Consider the following 24,604-nt stretch of genomic DNA (forward strand, 5'->3'; position numbering starts at 1 on the left):
CATGTACGTCTTGGATAACCTTAGGCTCGTTTTTTTCCAATTAAAGTTGCCTTCACTCTTGTGGAAAGCTGCTGCCTATTGGCACAATGGAGGACGTGGTGCGGGTAAACACGTGCACAAACACCTGTGCTCCACGCTACTTGGGATTGAGGGAGAAATATGACTTAAGTTAATTAGAAAAGTTTCACAATGCCCTGAAAAGATGACAGAACAACCATGCCGCCACAATACGACACTAATATATCCAAAACCTCTGGTAATGCTGCTTTTCCTAGCACTCCAGCTCTTCCTGCGGAGGCACAGAGCGTGTTTTATGCTCCAAATTGGCTTGGGGGCCCAGATGAGCATCTGCTAACCTATGAAGGAGCAGCTGGAGGCCAAAACGAAAAGCTTTATCTCTAATGGCAGCATCCTGGCAGCCGTTCCGCAGCGATCTGTCCCTCCGCTTCCAGAGGACCGTAACTGCAGTGCAGACACAAACTTCGCTTTGAAGCCCACATCAGACAGGCTTTAGCCGTATGACCCCTGTATGATAATCATATGTGCTACAAGGTCCAATCGGTCACATTGCTAAATAAATGAATTAAAATGGTTGAGTATAAGTTAATAAAATATCAGGGTCCTGCGCATAGCTCTTTCATCCCTTCATCAAAGTAAAAATCTGCCCCAACTCTTGGTATGGAAACAGTGTCAAAAAGCACTAAGAGCTTGAGTGCATTAGCTAAAGCAAGCAAAGTTGAGAAGGGCTTCAAAAAAAGGAGAGCTCATTGTGGTCTACTCAAAACCAAAACGACAGGGTTGAGGAATGGGTTTTCTAGTCATTACTCTGCAGCAGTGTCAGTTCACAACAGAGTGTCAAGAAGATGAGCACAAAAGAGCCTTGTGGGGAAGGATTGAGTTGTACCTTCAGAACCTGGACTTGGCCTTCTGTGGTGATGTCTCTCAGCAGTTCACAGAAAGATCTGCAAAGGGCTTCAGCGTAGTTCTAGAGAGAGATGAGCACATGTAAAATCAGACCACAATTCTGCCATGCTGTATAACATGTCATGATTTATTGGATGGGAGGGGCACTGTAATTTTCCGTCCATTAACTGAAAACAGGCTAGAGTATGCAAGCCCGATTTTCCACAAAATAAATAAAAAAGGTAATTGTGACTTTTTATTTCACAATTCTGACATTCTTGGTCACAATTGCAAGTTTACATCTTGCAATTCAGATTGTTTTTTTTGTTTTGTTTTTTAGAATTGCATAATACAAACTTGCAAATCTGACTTTTTTCTCAGAAATGCTAGATATAAACTCCCAATTGTGAGTCATAAAGTCAGAATTGTGAGACAAACTCACAATTCTGAGACATAAAGTCGCAATTCTGAGAAATAAAGTCAGAATTGTGAAACAAACTCACAATTATGAAAAATAAAGTTATAAAGTTAGAATCGTAAGATATAAACTTACAATTCTGAGTTTTTTCTTAGGAATTGCGAGACAAACTCACAATTCTTACATTTTTCTCTAAATTGCGAGTTTATATTTTGAAATTCTGATTTTTTTCCCCTCAGAAGTTTATATCACAAGTGCAAGTTAAGTCAGAATTGTGAGACATAAACACGCAATTCTGAGAACATATCAGTGTTTTTCCCCTTTAAAATTGGACTTACATATAAAATTGGACTATACTAAAATTGGAGTTTATATCTCACAATTCTGACTTTATAACTCACAATTGCAGGTTCTGAAAAAGAATTGTGAGATAAAGTCACAATTAACTTTAAAAAAAATATTCAGTGGTTTATTCAGTTTATATCTTGCAATTGCAGTTATTCTCAGAATTGCAAGTTTATATCACAATTGCAAGTTATTACGTCAGAATTGTTCTCGCAATTCTGAGAACATATCAATGTTTTTCCCCCTCAAAATTGGACTTATTTATAAAATTGGACTATATCTCACAATTCTGAGAAAAAAAGTCAGAATTGTGAGATCGAAAAGTCACAATAAACCTCTTTTAAATGTTTTATTTAGTAGCAGAAACAGGCTTCCATAAAAGACTAATCGATTCTTGGGATTTAAGAATCAATATCATTTTGTAAAAATTTATTTTTTATTTTTTTACCCAGCCCTACATCTAAATTAAATTGAATGTAAAATGTAAAGTTCATTTTATTATTATTTTTTAAATAATGAGAATTATTCCAGATTTTTCAGTATTTTTTCCATTATCCAATTACAAGTTTCCAAATAAAACATCTTGTGAACACTGTTTTAATTTGGAATTAATGGATTGTTTTTGAGACCTCAAATCTACTTCTATCCCTGTTAATGTATTGAGATGTTCTTTGAATGAACAACAAACAGTTTCTTAGACAAATAACATCATCCTCCAAAAACAACTTACTTTTTTCATGAGAAAATAATAACACAATCATTAAGTATTAGCAATGAATGTGATAAATTCTAAGGATTAGTTTGGCTTACTTAAAAAAATTAATTGAAGTAATGTCAAATTTTCAGAAGATAGTTAAAAATACCAAAACATGTCAAAACCATGGTTGAGCTAAATTTACAATTTATTATCATCCTGGTACACACTCTGTTCATTTACTTACTGTTGTGCACACAAAATCTAAAAAGTCGCATAGACTTGCATTATTTTTTTTAAAGCAATGGAGCTTAAAAGGTATTGTAAACAAGAACACCCCTGTAGAAGTCACTCATTATAAAAATATTTCTACATCACACACTAGTCTGTTCAGATTTATGCCACATTCATCTTTAGAGAAAGTGCAAATAAGGTTACGTTCATACAGCCATTCCCATCTTTGAATGCCTTCTTATTTGAAGTCTTTATTCCCACCAACCTGTAAGAAATCTGTAGCCGAGAGATAAATGTAGGCATTGATAATCTGAAAGCACGTGCGCACGTTCTCCGAGCTCAGTTCTGAAATAGAGAAACAAAATAAGAATGATACGAGGTTGAAGCAATATCACAGGGCAATATCTCTGAGAGAAAATAACAGTTAGGAGAGAACATGAACACCAGCAGTGAGGGAGACAGAAGCTGTGTGGGGAAAGACAGGAAAATGGTTACATTTCATATAACAAAACAGCAGTCTGGAGCACAGACAACTCCAAACACCACAACTCTGACTCATCCAGAACTCACAGTCCTGCAGACAGAAGACAAGACAACAGGAAATAACTGCAGTGGCAGACATCCCACTTTTGCAACTTATTCACTCTAGGAATGCTAAAACAACATGTTAGTTGAAGTGGGATTAATTATGCATATGCTATCATTCAAAACATTTTTTTAAATGTTTTTGAAAGACGTCTCTTATGCCTACCAAGACTGGATTTATTTGATTAAAATCCAATAAAAACTGTAATATTTTAAAATATTAACACAATTAATAAAAACTAGTTTCTATTGTAATAAGGGTTGCAAAGGGGTGAAAAAAACTCCGCTAAATTTCCAGAAACTTTCCAAAAATCCCTGGAAGATTCTAACAATCCTGGAAAGTTTCTATAATTTCTGGAATGTTTTCGAAATTTACTGAAAATGTTTCCAATTTTTTTTTTTGCAACCCTAATTGTACTATATTTTAAAATTTAATTTATTCCTGTGATGGCAAAGCTGAATTTTCAGCAGTCTTCAGTGTCACATGATCCTTCGGAAATCATTCTAATATGTAGATTTGATGTTTGAGAAATGTTTTTTATACTACCAATGCTGAACAGTTGTACCACTCAATATTTTTGTGGAAACAGTGACATTCAGCATTCTTTGAATACAAATTTTAAAAGAACAACTAATCTGAAATAGAATACATTCACTTTTGATTAATTTAAAGCATCATTGATAAAAATAAGTATGAATATCTTTAAAAAAAAAACATACGATTACAACAGTTACGTTCACTGATATGGAAATAAAAGACACTGGCAAAATATTGACATTTAAAGCCACTTTGTTCATTGTCTTTTTCAAAATATTCTAAAGTGTTTGAATGAAGTTCGTATGGAGATTTTTTTCAGCTATAATCAACGTGTAATTCATTTTAATTGGCCCTTGTCTATTTTCCTTTTGGTGGTCTAGTGAAGCACATAAATCAAGGTTACACTACACTAAGCTCTAAGTAAAGAGATATAATCATACAGCAATTACAGTAACAATTACATCAATACGCATCAGCCACAACAATGAACAACGAGTCTATTTCCACAGAGCAACTGCTTATCTTGCTATTTATTGCTACAGTTGCTATGGAATACAATAATCACTTTGACGCAGTACTTTCAATTAAATGTTGTGGCTGAGCTTAAATTGAACTGTGGCCTTTATCCTGTTAAATACAACTTTAACATTATCTTTTCAAATGATTTTTAATGGACTTCCAGGGGTTACTGTGAAAATCAGGACGCCGCGGAGGCCGACTGTCCCGGCTTCCGTTTGCCGGCGACCTTGCACAAAGCCATGGTGGCCTCAGCTGAAAAAAATGGCGCAAAATGTCTCAAAGGCTGAACAGGATTTGGGGTGAATTTCAAGGGCTTTAGGATGGGGTGACCCTTATATTGTTAACAGTAATGAGAGATGGCAGAATCACTGCTTCAATTGTGCCTGGAACCGCAGCGTGTTTTGTGCTTTTCAAAGGTCAAGAGGGTCTCCATTCTGCACAACCTCACAGTGACACACACACACACACAGCACTTCTGCCATCCTCAGCTGATGATCAGAAGATAAAATTGCTTTTCTGAGCTGGTTATGTTCAAACTCAACATCACAAGCCCTTTGACAAAAGGATGGACAGAAAAATACACAAATCGCTACTGAAAATCCAGTAGCCATTTTAAAGGAATCAATACAACCATTTACCAATCTATCTACCTACAGTTGAAGTCAACAGTTTACATACATCTTGCAGAATCTGCAAAATGTTAATTATTTCACCAAATTAAGAGGGATCATACAAAATGCATGTTATTTTTTATGTAGTACTGACCTAGGATAGGATATTTCACATAAAAGACTTTTACATACAGTCCACAAGAGAAAATAATAGTTGAATGTATAAAAATAACCCAGTTCAAAAGTTTACATACACTTAATTTTATATTGTGTTCTTACCTGAATGATCCACAGCTGTTTTTTTTGACCACTGTTCTTCAGAAAAAATCCTTCAGGTCACACAAATTTGAATTGTGTATTTGAACCCTTTTCAACAACAACTGTGTGATTTTGAGATCCATCTTTTCACTCTGAGGACAACTGAGGGACTCACATGCAACTATTAAAGAAGGTTCAAATGCTTACCGATGCTCCAGAAGGACACACAATGCATCAAGAGCTGGGAAGGGGGTGAAAACTTTTAAAATTTTATGATCAGAGTGAATTTAACTTATTTTGACTTCTGGGAAACATGTAGGTACATTCTTTAGCTTCTGAAGGGCAGTACTAAATGAAATTTCTTTAGGCAAAATAAGAAAAATTTACACAACATTCTGTTTAAAAGTTTTCACCCCCCGCTCTTAATGCATTATGTTGCTTTCTGAAGCATCAGTGAGTATTTGAACCTTCTGTAATAGTTGCATATGAGTCCACCAGTTGTCATGAGTGTGGAAAAATGGATTGTAAAATCATACAGTCATTGTTGGACAGGGTTGAAATACACAAAAATGCTGAAAAACCAAAGAATTTTTAGGACCTGAAGGATTTTTCTGAGGAACAGCGGGCAGTATTAAGAATCAAGTGTATGTAAACTTTTGAACAGGGTCATTTTTATAAATTCAGATATTATTTTTTTCTTGTGGACTATATGTAAAGGTCTTTTATGTGAAATATCTTATTCAGGTCAGTACTAAATAAAAAATAACATGCATTTTGTACGATCCCTCTTATTTTGGTAAAATAATTAACATTTTTCAGATTCTGAACTTTTGACTTCAACTGAATAAAATACAGACTTCAATAAATAGAATATTGATTACATTGTTAACGTAAAAATATAAAATAGAATCGTTTTTTTTCTTTTTCTGTAAGTAATGTGTGTTTAACCAAGAAACAGCCCCACACTGCTGAGATAAAGCAGCTGGTTTCTCTGAAATGGGATTTTATTTCAACAGTGTTGAGTGGTCCATTTCCTGTATAAGAGCACTTTACGCTTCCTCCTCTTACCGCACTATCATGAGAACGCTGTCCGCAGACTGCTTGAAGTTCAAATTATTTTAATAAAATTAAAAATCATTCCCATTTCACAATAAATAAATGAAAACGCTCCTCTGCTTCCCCTAGCCATGATTTGCAGACGGATAATGATGATGAGGTACGAAACAATTTAATTTCCACCATCTCGTGCAGTCCATGAATATTTATGTCATCAGAAGAACAGCAGCGCTGCTCAGCCTCTAGAGCACCGTAACAAGTGCGTCATGAACACTGTTATTACACAGAGGGAAAAAAAATGAGCTGAAGAACAGAATAAAGATGAGGAACTTCAGTCTGCAACAGGGCTTATACTTACAAACCTGCTATTTCATAATTAGTCACCAGGTATTTTTTAAGCTATGTGTAAACAAATCTGATTTAATATATGTGACCCTGGACCACAAAACCAGTCATAAGGTTAAATTTTACAAAACTGACATATATAGATCATATGAAAGCTCAATAAATAAGCTTTCTATTGATGTATAGTTTGTTAGGATAGGACAATATTTGGCCGAGATACATCTATTTGAAAATCTGGAATCTGAGGGTGCAAAAAAATCAAAATACTGAGAAAATCACCTTTAAAGTTCTCCAAATTAAGTTCTTAACAATGCATATTACTAATCAAAAATTACATTTTGATAGGTTTACAGTAGGAATTTTACAAAAAATCTTAATGTAACATGATCTTTACTTAATTTCCTAATGATTTTTGGCATAAAAGAAAAATCAATCATTTTGACCCATTCAATGTATTTTTGGCTATTGCTACAAATATACCCCAGCGACTTAAGACTGGTTTTGTGGTCAAGGGTCACATATGTACCTTTACAATGAATAAGTGGACTGGCTGACGTTATTTCCATCAAAGTGAAGTCAATAAAGCCATAGACAAGAGAACTCCAGGGGCTGGTTGCATAAACTTCTTAGAGTTAATCTAATTAGTTTTCTTCAAGAACTGGTCATAACTTTTTTAAAGTCAGTTACAAAATGTTAGATTGGCCCAATTTGAGTCAGAAAAGTAAGACTGATTATCTCTTAGCTAACTGCTAGCTAGTCAAACTATTTCTTAAGACACCGTCTTTACAAAGAGGCTATGTTTATGCAACTGCTGGGTGATTCTTTACCTATGGCCACTTTTGGCCCTGTGGACTTAACCTGCAATAAAGCAGGTTAAAAAACACAATCTCATTAGTTTATTTGTCTACTGACAATAGCCCTTTAACACAACAACCCCGGTAAATTACTGTAAAATTACCAGTGTGACTTTACCGGTAAATACACAAATATCCTGTTCACACAGGCAACGGCGCTCTGGCTTTTTACCGGTACGAGACCAATCACACATCAGCACCAAAATGGCTGTAAATTATGTGATGTCAGTCATCAGAAATGATCTTTAAAAGCGGCAATGTTGTCTTCATTTGGCTGCATATGTAGAAGTGCTTTAGTTTTAGTTCATCTGTCCAGTTTGACAACATTTCTGTAGTCTGATTGACAGAAATAAATGGGACGATCAAACAGAACGTGTTTTTGCTCTTATAAACACGAGATGCGCAGCGTTAATTAATGGAAAAGAAGGCTGCAAGACAAGGGGCAATAGTCAAAGATGTCCATCTAGCAAGGATGTATTGTAGTTTAGGCCTCTTTGTATTTAATATCATGGTATCACGATAGCAAAACTGTCTTGATATTATCATTGTCACATGACAATATGAAACGTCTTTTATGCCAAAAGTGTAGTTTTTAAAATATATTTAAACTTCTTGTTCTAACATAAAAGGTCTTTAAAGTTGTGTTTTGGGCCATTATGCTTTGGCACAGTATCTGTCAAACGAACTAAAACCGAAAGCACAATATGCTTAATCCCTTCATCAAATCAAAACGTGAACTTCGTTCAGGCGATCAGCTTGTGATCCGGTGTTTTTCATGCCTCAGAACGGCTCAGTTCACAATGAATGCAGTGAACTCGGTAGCACGCGTTTGAGAAAGCAATGGTGACCAGTTATGCTTTATTTTTGTGGTAGATGATTACAGCTTTTCACTACATTTGTAGTGAGACACCTTTGTTTTCTCTGAAGATGGAGTTTTCCACCAAAATAAAAGCTCTACTGTCATTTCCGTCAAAATAAAAGCTTAAAAGTTCAGTATGAATTGCTGACAACATTACTGCAGTCCAAATTCAAAATATCTCTTTTAAGTGTAGAAATTAGGATAAGTATTGTAATTTCCCTACTGTGGTGTAAAGCAGAAGTAATATACCTATGAAATATTAATTTTCATTTATTTTACAGTGCAACTGTTTTACAACAATTCATAGGAATAACAGTAATATACAATCGTTGTTATTTTTTAATTATATTCTAATTTATTTGTCTTCCTAAAACACCAGTGTGAATGTAATTTAGACTAAGACTAAAAATGAGTGTTGAGTCCCCTTTAAAGTTCAGGTACAAGTCAATTCACTGACTTTTTGCTGACGTTTTCTTAGAACCTCTTAATTTTGAACTCTCAAAGTGCATTAGATAGAACTTTAGAATGACAATAAACAGTGGCGGAGCTAGAATTTTTTACATGGGGTGGCCAGGGGGTGGCCACTGCTATTTCAGGGGGTCCTCACACACGAACTCTACTCATAAAGTTGAAATAATAAATTAAGGAATTCTAAAGTTTTATTTGCAAAAATAATGCTGAGTTCATTTACAAAAACATTAGCATAAAGAAAAAAACAACTAAACAAAAAATACTGCAATTAGAGCTTAGGCCTACATCAAACCCGGATTTGAAAACAAAAACACAATTTTAGTCATCACTTACAAACTTATCCTAGTTATGTTTAAATCCACATAATTCTGCTGTTCTGATGAGAACTGGCAAAACGTTTCACAAATTCATCCATGTTGAGGGAGCGTGCCCTCCTTGACTCAACACTGAGAATCCCTAGGTGACTTTAAGGTGGGTTTTAATAAGTTTTAACGCAGAATAGCTTCTCTCGCAAGTTGCATTGCTCACTGGTGTAACAAGAGACATTTTAGTCCAAATAACATTGTTAATTAAATATAATAACTTAGGCCTATATACAGGGCACAAAATTCACTTTTTCACTTTTTACCAAAAAAAAAAAAAAAAAAAAATAAATAAATAAAATAGGAGCACCCAATTTCTTTTTTAGTAATGCACCGATATTGATTCTTCATGGTCTATTCTGATTGCCGATGTTTTACAAGCAAATGGGCTGATTCTGAAAGCCTTTTTTACATATTTATTTTATGCCTTAAGCAAGGGACAAGAAGCCATTTATAGGTACAGCCATTTAAATTTGAGACAACCACTGCATTTTTTAAGAATCTACATAAATAACAAAATATAGGCCTATTATAAATGACAAAAATAAACAACACAGTTCTTTCTTAGTTGTGTAGAATAAATGCAGCCATAATCAAAGTGAATCTTTCAAGATTGCTTTTGAATGCGGTGCGCGTTTTGGTTTCGTTTTAATGATCGCGCGAAACTCTCAGAAGCGCTGAGCGTGCATTCTACAATACAAGAGATTACTTTAACAAAACCATTTGAAAGTGGGAGGACACAAACGGGATTTTGAAAAACGTGTCCCCAGAGAAAATTACGTCTCCCGCTGAGTTATCATATGATGTGAATGTATGGCGCGTTGCACAGAAGCCTATATTTTGACTGATACTTAAAATGTAAAAATAGATTAAGTTCAAATGGTTATGTAATGTTGGAGAGAACAGCAACCTGTCACTGCATCAGCTCACAGCACTCTGCTGTAGTTAGGCTACCGAAAGTTTTGTAAAGAAATGAAACCAAGTTGCACCACAACAATTTCTCACTCTTGCATAAAATATAATTAGATTTTGGGAGCATATGCGACAAAACGGTCGCAATTTCGAGCCCTGTACACATGGTATGGCACATGGTATGTACATATAATACCATAGCACAGATGAATAGCGTTAACTGTCTAAAGTGTGAATTGATCTCTATAATCTCATTAAGTTAACTGATGTCGTCGTTGCCTAGTTAATTTACACAACGGATAATAAACGTTACCCAGCAAACAAACCTTATGATAAACTATAAAACGTACGGTATTTAAAAAATGATGTTTTATTATTCGTCTTACATTGATGCTCAGGGACGTGCACAGACATTTTGAGGGGCAGGGGCTCAAGTGAAATAAAGGGCACTTCTCATAATTACGTTTTTTTTTCTTTTTCTTTTTTTTTTAACAAAAAAGTATATATATTAACGCAACACTGACTTCCTTATAAAAAAAATAATTTAAAAAGTTAATTTTATTTTCCTCAAACTCATGCAATTGTTTAATTTTCAAAAGATGTCTACAAAATAATCAGTTCACACAGAAATCATGGTCTCCTTAGTATTCACGAGGTTTATAGAGCAGCAAAGGAAACCATTCCACAATGTGCATGTTTTGAAAACATTTTCTATGCTACTAGAAAAATTCAATAAAAGCCAATGTCATGTATGTATTTGTGGTTGTATGGAATACTATTTTATAAAGGTTTAGAGGAAATAAAAAAAAGTTAAATTACTCATAAATAAAAAGTTAATTTATAAATATTGTTATTTTTAATGTTAACTTATTTCTACTCAGTTTTATTGATTAATGTAGCAGATGCAGTTACTCAGATTTACTACATTTTTTAGAGTGTATTGTATCAATCCTCCATCTGTTTGCATCTGTAGATTTCTTTTAAATTCACCAATTTATGCTATGATATATGCTTATTACTAACTTATTTTATTACATGATGGCTTGGTTGAATTCCAATGTAGAATGCGGTCTGTTATTTCTTGATAAAAGACCGCTGTGCGGAGTATGTTGCGTTCACACCGGACGCGAATGAAGCGGCAAGCGCGAGTGATTTACATGTTAAGTCAATGCAAAGACGCGAATAGCCATTCTGCGGCGCGAAACGCGCGAATCCGGCGGCGCGAAACTCGCGAATAGCGCGAATGAAGCGCCGCTTCAGAACTATTCTTCAATAAATATATTTCTTTGACAGGGAAGCTGTGCGCAAACAGGAATATATATTATTTAAAAAAAAAAAAAAAAAGCACCCCAGAAAAAAGGGCACTTTCTTTCCAGGAATATAAAGGGCAGGTGCTCAAGCCCCCTTTGATGTCTATGTGTGCACGTGCCTGTTGATGCTCATGTCTTTGGCTCGTCTTGATTTGGAAATGGCTTAAGCAGCGTTACCGGCAAAATTCTAAAACTTCTTTAGACACATGAGATGTCAATCAGCATCAGGTACTGCCAGCAGCAAATAAAATTTTGGGGTGGCACCCGGGGTGGCCAATCGGATGTCAGGGGTGTCCAGTGCCACCCCGGACACCCCTCTGGCTCCGCCACTGACAATAAATAAACAAAGACATATAAAGATATATAAAATAAATAAAGATAATAAATAAACAGTCACTTATGTGTATTTAAAAAATATTCCTACCTTTTTATTCTTTTTTTTGGCCTTTTTTTTTTAGTGTGGTGGAAAAGTCACAACTGTGGGACAGTTTAAGTTTTTGAAAGATTTTGCCATACAATAAATACTGATTTTTTTTGTTTTGTTTTGGCATTAATCACAGTTGTATGTAATAAGGCATAATAGTGCCTTTATTTGAAAAAGTACCTTTATATAAATCAAAATAACATCAAACAATCATAATATCTGCTCTTGCTGGCATTACTATAGGTGTTTGTGAAGATGCCTTGGTGATCCACAAAAGCAGTATAACAAAAGTTTTTTTTTTTCTTTTTGCAACTCTGAAGTGTTAAATCTATTACTGATGCCATAGCAGGAATATTTACACCACTAATGAAGCTCTGCTGTCACAAATTGAGAAGTTCATTACATCCCTGAAAACCTTATTAAGCCAAGTGTCAACATTTCAGTAGCCCACATGGAGTTAAAGTCTATAATGGAAAATATACTGATGTCATGTCATTTAGCAGGTCTAGTAGCAGTGAATAAATCAGCCCAACCAACCTGTGCAGCACCATGCAGAGTACATTATGCATTACAATTAATACAAAATATACGGTGTTAACAGTGCTGCCATTCTTCATCTCATTCAAAGCGTATTTTTTGATCAAAAAAGCTAATAAGAAATGTCTGACAGCACAATTTAATGACAATTAACTTACAACAATGGCATACAAAAATCGCTGCCATTACTGGAGGTTATGTAAAGATGCTTTGGAAGATCATAAAAGTGAATTCTGAGTATTATAAAAGATTTTTTTCTTGGAAGGAACAAAGTGTTGGGATTCTCTGAAATCTATTACTGATGCCACAGGGAACTGTAAAATGAATATTTGTGGAGCTTGTATTCAAATCCATGTTTGAGCATAATTAGCTGGGAATTCTTGGACTAATGCAGTCAGACTGAATTATGAGCTAATCCTGCTCTGACTAAACCCTGCTCCCTCTGAGAATATAATGACCAGTCCATTAAGGCATGATTAAACATGCTGCTATACAGCTACTTCAATTCTTTTTTTCTCTAGTTTCATGTCAGTTTTATATAGGCTGTATAAGCAACCTGAATGGCAATTAAGTAGCCTTAACTATGAACTTCTTTTGAAGTACTTTAAATGTTAAATGCATTACTGGGGAAAAAACCTACAGTGTAACTGAAATAGTACAAAAGTAAATTTACAGACACTTTCATCAAATGCAAATATTTCATACATGAGCCAATATAACAATATAAGCAGCAATGCAATAAAAATGATCACAATTACATATTTTTTTTTAACTGACTAGTATTTCACCTGAGCAACTAGTGGAATTACACAATATCTTATTATAAAAAACACAGAAGCTCATGGCTTGAGGTGCATAAAAAACATGATACATAAGACAATGGCATAATATCATTTCATTCCGTCTCAGATTTTTGATTTTGCTAATATTTTTTCTAAAGAAAGATAGACATGTATAGTGATGAAAGCCAAAATATTAAATGCCATGGATTAATATTTACTGAGCAATCCGCTATTTTGTAGAGGTGGGTCAAAATGGCAATTTTTCAATCACCTGAGACTCAGAGCTGAGTTACAAGGGGGTTAAAATGACTTCAGAAAGATTGTTGCATCATAAAGCTATTTTTACACAGAGATTTGTAGGTCTGTTAGTAAAATCTGTTGACTTGAGCAATCTTTGTTGCATTATGTGCCAATGGTGACAATTCAAAAATATGGAAGCAGCACTTTTCAAGATTATCTTCCAAATTTGCATGCACATAACTCAAGAAGTACTAAAGATTAAGATTAAAGAACTTAATGCCCTTTTAGATATTGGGTCCTAACAAAATTTCCTTTTGGGATCTTCTTATTTTTAAGGCCTGTGTGGTTTGGTTCCAGAGATATTGGAATTTCAATATGGCTCCAGCAGTAAATCATTCAATTGTACACATTTTCACTGGTCAAACACCAAATGTGAGTCACCTTGCAAAAAATTGATACTTGAAACTAGAAATATATCTCATTTTCTTCTATCAAAACAATTGCTTTGAACAAACCCGTCTGAGTTTCATGTTCAGAAAAAATATTAGCAAAATTAAAAATTTGAGCTGGGGACCTCAAGGTTGAGTTGAGACAGAATGACCCATCTATTTCTCAGCAAGAATGCTTTAAAATGGATGAATTCAAAGATTTGTGTCTTGTTTTTTAAACGATCTCGAGAATAGGAAAGGAAATCTTTGCTAATCATGATCAATCCGTACCTCATTGCCAATAAATAAATACAAATTATAAAGTGTGCATCTTTATTTAATTAAGTCCTCAAATTTGATGGAAAAAAAATGCTCATTAATATTTAAAGCTGAGAAAAGTAGTTGAACTTCAAGAGAAAACTAAAAACTGGATAATGTTTGTTATGCTGCTATGTGAACACGCAGGGACAGTGAGGGACAGATACAAGGTCTTGCTTGTGCACCGAAGTGAGAAACAAATCTCATAATTTCATCCCTTGTGCCAGATAGCATCCTTTTAATATTCAGCCACTGTTCCTTGCTCCATTAAGACATTAAGAGCTGATCTGAGGCCTTCAGAATTGTTGAGTGCTCAAGAGTGTGGACGGCCAAGGGCCAAGCACAAAGCGCCCAGAGGCATGAAGAAAAAAAAAAAAAAAAACTTGTCAGCTGAACAGATGTGTGCAGGGCATTGGTAATGCATTTAGATGTGAAAATGGGGGGAAAAAACAAAACAAATAAATTAACAACTCTATAAATCTTTCACACGACTGCCAATCTTTTTCACTGGCATTAAATCAAGACAAGCGATATATAACCTCTTGAAGAACCAACCCAACCTCAGTGGATTTTTGTCATTAAATTATTTCTAAAAAGGTCACATGGCAGCTATAGCTTGAGGCAATGAACCAAAGTAAGAGTAAACACATTACCTTAACAATACGAAATATCACTGAATGTGCACACGAAAAACTGTATGTCAGGTTTTATGATTTGTCTGGTCAACGTGAAGCCACATTTCTAAAAGAAACTCAATGGGGAGACATTTTGCCATCAATGTTAACAGCAGACCAAAAGCTTCACATATGCATCCATCAACTTTCACAGAGGTGTTGATAATGCAACAATAATTTAACTGCAGTAGAGAATTAGATGTACCCTGTGAAGAGCCCCACCTGTGTGTAAAAAAAAAAATCTTCTTTTGTAGAGAAAATTATGTAAATAAACTGCATTTCAATATGTATGAACGGTGTGACACTCTCGGTCGTTTTCTTGCCAGGGCTATTAAGCACATAGTGTTGAAACCACAAAGAGATTATTTTATGCTTTTCATGACAAGCTACAAGGCATAAAAAGTTCTGCCTTTTTATACTTTTCTATGCATAATATAAGTGCTTATTCGACTGATAAGGAACACAGTAGTCTTTTTATTCATAGAAATGAAATCTTTGATATAAAAGGGAAAAAAACTGCTTTGTTTTATACTACTTCTTGCAAGAGGATATTAAAATGATCCAGATTTTCAAATGGTGCCATCACGGTTATGAGGATTATAAACTGTTCTCTCCCTGTATGGTCCATTGTTATGAGTAGACATACAGAACAAGCAGGACAAAAGACATGTCACAGATTTTCACCAGAACAGACATTTTAATTCACGAAGACTTACTGTAAATCAGATCTTGTGACTGGAAACAAAAGAGACAAAAAGAGAAGTTTTATAAGAGGTGCTCTGCTGAGAGCAACAGCTAGACATGATTGTGACCTTTAAATTTCAACCTTTAATTTAACTATAATCTTTTAATTTAGTATTTTAATCAAATGAGCAATTGTAAAATGCAGTTTATTGATATAAGGGCCCTTTAGATAGACAGACAGATACAGAAGCTAGACGAACAGAGATAAAAATAGACAGAATAAAAAAGACAAAAGGGAGATGGACGGACAGATAGATGTAGAGACAATGGATAGACAGAAGAGAATGATATACGGACAGGCAAAACAACAGACAGAGAGATAGAATGGCAGACAGACAGATCAACAGACAATAAATAGATACTACAGACAGACAGAACAACAGATGAACAAACAGAATAGTAGAATGATAGGATAGGCAGACAGAATGACAGACAATAAATAGATACAACGATGTACGGATGTACAGACAGACAGAAGATGGACGGACATACAGACAGAATAAACAAAGAATGACAGATAGAATGACAGACAAATAGATACTATAGACAGACAGAACAACAGGTGGAGAGACAGAATGACAGTACGACGGTGAGACAAAACCATAAATGGACTGATAGAACGACAGAATGATAGACAGAAAGAAAGATGGACAGACAGATGAATAGATGAACAGACGGAATGGTAGAATGATAGACAGACAGACAGACAAAGAGACAGAATGACAGAACGACAGATAGAAACAACAGACAATAAATAGATACTACAGACAGACAGATGGACAGATAGAATGAAAGAACGACAGACGGACAGGTAGAACAACATAAATAAGAGACAGATTTACAGAAAGACAGAAGATGGATGGACGTACGGACTGACAGAAGATGGACAGATGTGGAGACAGAACAAGGCATGACAGAAAAATGGAATGACAGACAGAACAACAGAACGTTAAACAGACAAAACAAGAGACAGAGAGATAGACAAATACTACAGACAAACAAATACTACAGACAGACAGATGGACAGATAGAATGAAAGAACGACAGACGGACAGGTAGAACAAAAATGAGAGACAGATTTACAGAAAGACAGAAGATGAATGGACATACAGACTGACAGAAGATGGACAGATGTAGAGACAGACAGAACAAAGCATGACAAAAAAATGGAATGACTGATAGAACAACAGAACAAATACTACAGACAAACAGACGACAGAACAATAGGTGGACAGATTAACCAGATCAAACAGGAAGATCAAAGTTGGCACACCACAGCTCCAAAGGTAGAAAAATATTTAGAATTATAATATATATATAAAGATTAGGGCTGCAACAACGAATCGATAAAATCGATAAAAATCGATTACTAAAAGCGTTGGCAACGAATTTCATAATCGATTCGTTGTGTCGCGCGACGCAGAGACATTTGGTTGTTATTATATATATTTTTAAAAAATTGAGCGCAGAGCGGAGTGGACACATTCGGTCTCTCTCCCGCACTGATGCCAGCAGAGTTCGGCACCTCATAAGCTGTGTTTCCATCCAAAAATGCGAATTTAACTTATGCGCAAAACTGGAACATTTGAGCATAAAGCACCGTTTCTACATTATATATATATATATGCTGCCCCGATTTATATCAAACATGTTTGATATTTAAGCCTACTTTGGCTAGCGTACTTTCACAGCAGCCAATGCTCGATCACAAAACAGCTGGTGTACGGGTCGTTGGATAGTGGAGATGGAGAAAACTACTTCTATAGTTTTTGTAACACTGTCTGTATAATGTGTCGAAAACATACCACAACCGTAAGGAGAAAGAGGAGCTCTGCTGAGGTGAAATCGTCTCAGTTTTGAATAGGGCTGTGACGGTGGCACGTTGTTTTTTTATATATAGCCTACACTTCAGTCAGCTAACAAGCAGCCTAAAAACGCTAAAATAAATCAAAGAAATAATATATTTAATTAAGAAAGTAGCCTAAGAATATTATATAGGTTATTAAACAAACATTCCTTGTAAAAATGTCCGACAGCTCATCAATTTTTGGCCGACTGAATTTCCAGTCCGACTGTCTTTTTTTCTCTTTCTCTTCCTCATTACACAGCTGCTGATTTTAATAGCAAAGTGATTACATTTATTTTCGTTCCTTTAGTTTATAAAGTTAATTTAGAGATATATTTGGAACACTTTTTGTTTGTTAAATTCAAGTTTTTGTTTTTTAAAGTTATACCTAGCAAACAGCGGCAGACAGATCAAAAGCCTGCTTAATTCATCGCGATTTAAATTAAAATCCATTGATATAAAAAACTTAAAACATATCACAATATTAGTTTAATCATTCAATCAATATAAATCCAAAGTTTGTGCGGAGAGAAGCGCGCTTTGCAGCGCATGGAGACGCCAGTGAAATGTGGAATTTATTTTTTGCTCATAAAGGTAAGAGTAATTTACCACCCGGGCCGGAACTGTAAAGGGTCTACCTTAGTTTGTGTGTACTAACAGTATCAACAAAATGTGCTCTTAAAGAAAACAAACAGAATACGCTTGATATCTTTGGTTTAAACAGGAGCGCTTCACAATAATTAACCGAAACCCAGGTAATTGCCTCACAAACACAATATCTATAGAAAGGTTTAAATTATTATTTTACTATAAAACGAAATAATTAAAATCGAAAACAAAACTCTTTCATTAGCTAATCCATAAAGATGCATTAGGCATTAATGAGCAGATGGCAGGATCGTCAATTTCATCTTTGCAACACTGAATCAGAAAATACTAGTTTATTAATAAGTAATTCGAATATTTTCTTAATTTTTGCCTTGACACATTCATGGTAATTACTTTTGCTGGGGCTTTGAGGCCAGTTTTGCGTGCATTTGAATGCGGAACTCTTCCAGCTGGTCGCTGCTGATGGCAGGACACTAAACACCGCCATGGCAGAATGAATGTAGCAGAAAGTTAGTCAAGTTATCCCATTCCAGCGTGCAAAGTCACATGACTTTTTTAATGCGCACTGAGGAATTTAATTTGAGAGGCTTCTTGATGGGAAATGCAGCATGTACACCACAGCAAGCCGCTGTCTTGACGGATAGTAATTTTAGTTTATTTAGTCTATATATTTGGCAGATGTAAAGCATACATGTGTATGTTTTTTGTGTTAGTCCATTTTTATTTTATTATTATTATTATAACAGTTCAAGGAGCAACATGTTCGTGCACTTTCTAAAGATTTTAGTTCTGTTTTTGAATAAAGGGTTGTAAATCCCTTGTTTTTTTATCCGATTCATCGATTAATCGAAAAAATAATCGACAGATTAATCGATTATTAAAATAATCGTTAGTTGCAGCCCTAATAAAGATATATATATTTTCACCCTCATATGTTGATAAATAATATACCGTTTGTGATAAAGAGCAAGATTTTAAGGATACAGCTAAGAGTCTAGAAAAACTAAAACAAAAATTTTTAAATAGAGGGTATACGTTTGAAACCATCCAAAAAGCTAAGATAACCTACAAAAAATATGACAAGGGACAATTTGTCACAAAGAAAAATGAGAGTAGAAAATTCAAATAAAGTCTATTTTGTAACAAAATACATTACAAATGCGGAAAAAAATTAAATAATAAATAAAAAAATCGGGGTACAAAGCGATGAATTGTTGAGAAACATATTTCCAGATCCTCCAATGATTAGTTGTAGAAAGAGTACAACCTTAAGGGACAAATGAGTACATAGCTATTACCACCTAACTGTGGAACCTGAGGTTTGTTTTAAATGTCATCACTGTAACCATTGTGGTAATGTGGTAAAGAGTAAAACATTCTTAGATGAAAATACAAATAAGGTTTATTCTATTAGACATTTTAATAACTGTCAAACTACCCATGTTTTTTGTAGACTACAATGTCCTCAATGTAAGGTGTTTTATATTAATTTAAAAAATTTCTGTCTGTGGGTCTGTCATTCTATCTGTCCCACCTATTGTTCTCTCCGTCTTCCTAAAGTATCTATTTGTCGGTCATTCTGTCTGTTCTATCTGTTTATCATTCTGTTGATTTATCTGTCCATCCGCCATTCTATCTGTCAGTCTATCGTTCCATCTGTCTGTCTGTACATCCATCCAACTTCTGTTTGTCCATCTGTACATCTGTCTGTCCAACTATCTGATAAAAGTTTAGTCCTTAAAAAAAAAAAAAAAAACTGAAAAAAAAAAACAAAGATAATTTTTCATGCCTCTGAGGGCTTGTTATGAGATGTAGACACCGCTCCATTTCTAGCATCTCTCATGGGCACTGATCTTTGCTAAAGGCTTGTGGCTATGACTCTTTGACACAGCCAATAAACACTGCTAACAGCCTGAGCATCTAGGCCAATGTTTTCATTAAAGAAAAAATGTCAGGAGATTTACCAAAGAGATTCAAAGAGGCAGATGGAGCGTTCTTTGATCAGATGAAATCCAGACTAACATCATATCTATAGCATGAAAAGTCTTCCTCAGCATGCCAAGAACAGCAGGCGGCTCATTACTTGTCCTTGCAGTAACGACCATCCGCAAGTATAAAAAACAAACACACACACACACACACCACACACACACACACACACACACACACTAGCGCACGCTCAGCAGTTTCAAGTGAGACAGATTAAACTTTGGCGGAGTCGAGAAATATTCTTCCACTTCTGCAGAAAATCAGTCAAAGGGTTGTTGAAACGTCCATGAGGTGAAGTTAAATTTGGTTTGAGAAAATCTATAGGCCTTTGCTGCTGGGGTCAACAAAAAAATGGCAATTCGGTGAACAATTCTACTGCAGGGCCTGATAAAACTGGGGGTGGAAAGATGGGACAATTCCAGCGCTGTCAAGATCATCAACCACTGCCATCAGTAACAGTGAAATAACTCACCATAGCAACATATTTCTTGAAAAAGCAATGACATTTGATCGGGTGGAGTGGGACTATCTTTTTTTTTTGCTATGGATAGGTTTGGTTTCGGCCCCGATTTTATAAAGTGGGTTCGTCTGCTTTATACTTCTCCAGTTGCTTCAGTGGTTACGAATAAATGGAGATCAAAACATTTTCCTTTGTCAAGGGGCACTCGGCAAGGGTGCCCTTTAAGTCCTCTTTTGCTTACAATTGCAATTGAGCCATTATCTCTAGCATTAAAATCTATATCCTCTTTCCATGGCATAGTTAGGTGGGGTGTTGAACATAAACTCTCATTATATGCTGATGACCTGCTTCTTTACATTTCAGATCCTTTATCATGCATCAATGACATTATCAAAGTTTTGCACAATTTTGGGACCTTTTCTGGCTATAAGCTGAATATTTCCAAAAGTGAATGTATGTCTGTTAACTCACTCGCCAGACATATGCCTCCATGCTTCCCTTCTGCATGGCAAGATCTAAGTTTAAATATCTAGGCATCAATATCACTCAGAACTTTAAAGAACTATATGAAAATAACTTCGCTTCTCTATTGACTAAATTCAAATCTGATTTTCAAAAATGGAGGCCTCTCCACCTGTCTTTGGTTGGCAGAGTGAACTGTGTTAAAATGACAGTTCTTCCAAGATTCTTATATTTATTTCAGTGCCTCCCTATCTTTCTATCTAAAGCCTTTTTCAATACATTGGATAAACTTATCTCCAATTTTATCTGGGATGGGAAAATCCCAAGAATTAGTAAAGCGTTTCTTCAGAAAAATAGAAGTGACGGAGGTTTAGCTCTTCCTAACTTTTTATACTATTATTGGGCGGCTAATGTCCAAAAGATAATTTACTGGATGCACTCATCAGAGGGCACTGATTGGTTTGAAACAGAGTCTAAATCTTGCACAGCAACCTCTTTACAAGCTCTTGTAACATCTAGCTTACCTATTAAAATAATTAAATATACATCAAATCCAGTTGTTCATTTCACTCTTAAAATATGGACTCAACTACGTCAGCATTTGAAGTTAAGACAAGTCCAATATGCAATAATCATGCTTTCCTCCCAGCAAAACTAGACTCTGCATTTAAACAGTGGCAAGATAAGGGCATTTCTCGGTTCAGTGATCTTTATATTGACGGTATTTTTGCAAGTTTTAACGATTTGCGTTCCAAATTCACTCTTAATTCAGTTGACCTTTTCCATTATTTTCAGATACGTCATTTTGTTAATGCCCAAAGCTCATCGTTTCCAAACATCCCTTCAAAGTCTCTTGTGGACTCTCTGTTAGAAGTACCCTCCCATCTACAAGGTCTTGTTTCAAGAATATATACAATTTTAATGTCTTTAAAAAGTGTAAGAACAGACAAGATTAGAAGCAGGTGGGAGAGTGAGCTCAGTATGCAATTTTCAGAGGAATTTTGGAGGAATGCCCTCTATAGAGTGAACGGTAGTACTACTTGTGCCCGACTGAGTTTAATACAGTTTAAAGTATTGCACCGTATGCATTTAAGCAGAACACGGATTGCCTCCTTTAATCCTACTTTTGACAAGACCTGTATTAGGTGTCATACAGGTGAAGCAGACTTGACTCACATGTTTTGGGCATGCCCCACACTTACTGCTTACTGGTCAACTATATTCGATACACTTTCCAAAGTGTGTGAAGCACCGCTGAAGCCTGCAGAATTTGCAATATTTGGTGTTCCAGGTGATGAATCAAATTTGACTCAAAGACAACTAAATATCATTGCCTTTGCATCCTTATTGGCTCGCAGACAAATTATTACATTGGAAATCTACAAATCCACCTAAAGTATCATGATGTTATACCTACATCTAGAAAAGATTAAATATTCAATTAGAGGTTCCCATAAATTCTCTTATGTCTGGCAACCCTTATTAACATATTTCACTGCCATAAAGGTACTTCCTTGACACTGTAATATTCTTGATTCTGGTATCCAGTTTAATTTGATCTATTTATTTATTTATTTTATTTTAACTTTTTCCCTTTGTAATTATTTATTTTTCCATTTTTATTTAAATATTGCATATTCATCTCTGTTGTATTCTAATCAATATCATTGTTAATATTAGGCAGTATGTTCTGGGTTGGTTGGGGAGGGTTTAAGAATGTAAAAAATACAGTCTCTGTACAAATAATAGCATTTGTCTTTGGAATAAAAATAAAGAGAGAAAAAAAAGAAAAAAAAGAAAAAGCAATGACTTTCGTGCCACTGTGAACAGCTGTAAGTAAAGCAAACAGGCTTAGGCATCAGCCCGATGGCATTTCAGACTTTCACCGGCGCTATTGAAATAGCCACAAGAACGTGTGCGAAATTTCTTTAGGTTATTAAAACCGCCGCAAACGATTTGGCATTTAAAAGGCAAATCTCACGGCCCTAAGTCTACTTATTATGGGATTTCTGTTGTGTATGTGTGAGAATACGCATGATGACCTCATCCTCTGGAGTAGGAGTATTTACACCGCTAATGAAGCTCTGCTGTCACAAATAGAGAAGTTCATTACATTTCTGAAAATCTTATTAAACCAAGTGTCAACATTTCCATTATGGGCTCTAACCCCCATGCGGGCTACGGGAAAAGTCACTGAACTCCTGTAACTTTGCAGGTCTAATAGCACAGAGTAAATGTGTAAAGCATGAACCCAACCCAATGAATAATGGCATTCAGGGTATCTCTATATACAGTTAATATCAAATGTGTTCTCAGAGGTGCTGCAAATTTCAATCAAAAACTGCCTACAGAGTGTTAAGTATAAGCTAAATATGTAGCAACTCTAGTTGTTTACCTATAATTTTTTTTCGTATCCTGCAGTGGTGTAGGCAGAAACACATTTTATTTAATTTAGTATTTGATTTTACATTTGATACAAATGGTTATATAATAAACTGGATGTATCCTGGCATAGTAGCCCAGCTGTTTGGAATAGGAGTAACACAATCACTAAATAAAATACACTCACTGCTTCAGCATATTCAACAGTGCTTGCATATGTATATATATAAAAAAAAAAAAAAAAAAAAAAGTAAAATCTAGGTTACATTGAGACATGTCAAATGTAAGTAAATAGGGCCAAACTGTCAGTGTTAAACGATTCACTGTTTAAACGGTAAACAGTAAATGTAACAAGGTTCACAGAAGGTTCCTTAAGTGCTTGAATTTAGCTTTTAAAAATTTTCAAGGATATAAGTCCTATAGAATTGGATTGGAAAATTCAGCTTAATAGTGCGGGAAATTAAAAAGGGAAAAGTCATTCAGGTTCAGCATTTGCTTTGGAGTTCAAGTAAAAAGCTTTAATAGTAGGCCTAAATGCTGTATTGGTTTTATGGTGTTTGATTTATTTAGCCTAATTTGTGCAACAGTCCTGGGATTTTAAGGGGTCATAACATGGGCAATCAAATTTGCCTTGATCTTTTGGCATGTAAGAGTACTTTGTACCATTCAAACATCCTGCAAGTTTCATAGCTTAAAACATCCTCCTTATTATAAACAAAGCATTTATTTAATCAAGCTCCAAAAACAGCCAGTTTGGTTCTAAGGTGCAAGACGACATTTGCATAAACACTGCCTCCAGAGCAATGCATAGACGAATATTGTCTGTCGTCAATAGGACAAAGGGAGTAATAGAACTTTCGCTTTGATGAGTTCGGTTTAAACAGCTCAGTCGTGTACAGATATCAGAAGGATCCCAAGGTAAGGAACAAGCGGATATTTTATTTTTAATGTCATCCAGGATCTTGTTTGAGGACTGATCAGAGCATTTTGTTTTGTAAACGAGGCACAGCATTTTGTTTTAAATTATTTCTGAAAATTAGAGGTGTTTTTTTTTATCATGTTGTCAAAACACTCACGTCTTGACAAGCTTTAAAGGACCCGCCCCTTAAAAACAGATTGTTTTAGGCAGAGTCAAAATGAGGGTTGAACCCTGACAACCGTGTAACCTTTTCTGAGTAAAGTCATATCGAATTTTACAACTTTGTCTCCATGACAATGCAATGTCAAACAACTGTAAATCTGATTATTTAAACAACTTTAAAGCTGAAATAATAGACATGATTTAACAGAAGACTTTATGCCTCACATATCTGCTTTTAAATCCTCCAGTCCTTCTCAAAATTTCCTTTTAAAAAAAGTAACGGAATGAGTAGAAATTATTATGCCACAAATGCTGTTGATTGAGCTTCACTTGTACTGAAACTTTTTTTGTTTG

The 24,604-nt window shown here is 35.1% G+C and overlaps 1 protein-coding gene across 1 annotated transcript in view; it reads right to left on the minus strand.

Moving 5' to 3' along the window:
- The window catches only part of LOC141287674 (importin-11-like), a 79,195-nt gene that overhangs the window by 50,822 nt on the left and 3,769 nt on the right, over positions 1-24,604 (minus strand). The window contains exons 3-6 of the mRNA XM_073819820.1: positions 3,165-3,168; positions 3,039-3,059; positions 2,860-2,939; positions 905-985 (exon numbers count right to left, since the gene is read on the minus strand). Of these exons, the coding sequence (XP_073675921.1) occupies positions 905-985; positions 2,860-2,939; positions 3,039-3,059; positions 3,165-3,168 (186 nt within the window). The remainder of the gene's footprint in view (positions 1-904; positions 986-2,859; positions 2,940-3,038; positions 3,060-3,164; positions 3,169-24,604) is intronic.

Source organism: Garra rufa, chromosome 15, assembly GCF_049309525.1.
Source record: "Garra rufa chromosome 15, GarRuf1.0, whole genome shotgun sequence".
NCBI lineage: Eukaryota > Metazoa > Chordata > Actinopteri > Cypriniformes > Cyprinidae > Garra > Garra rufa.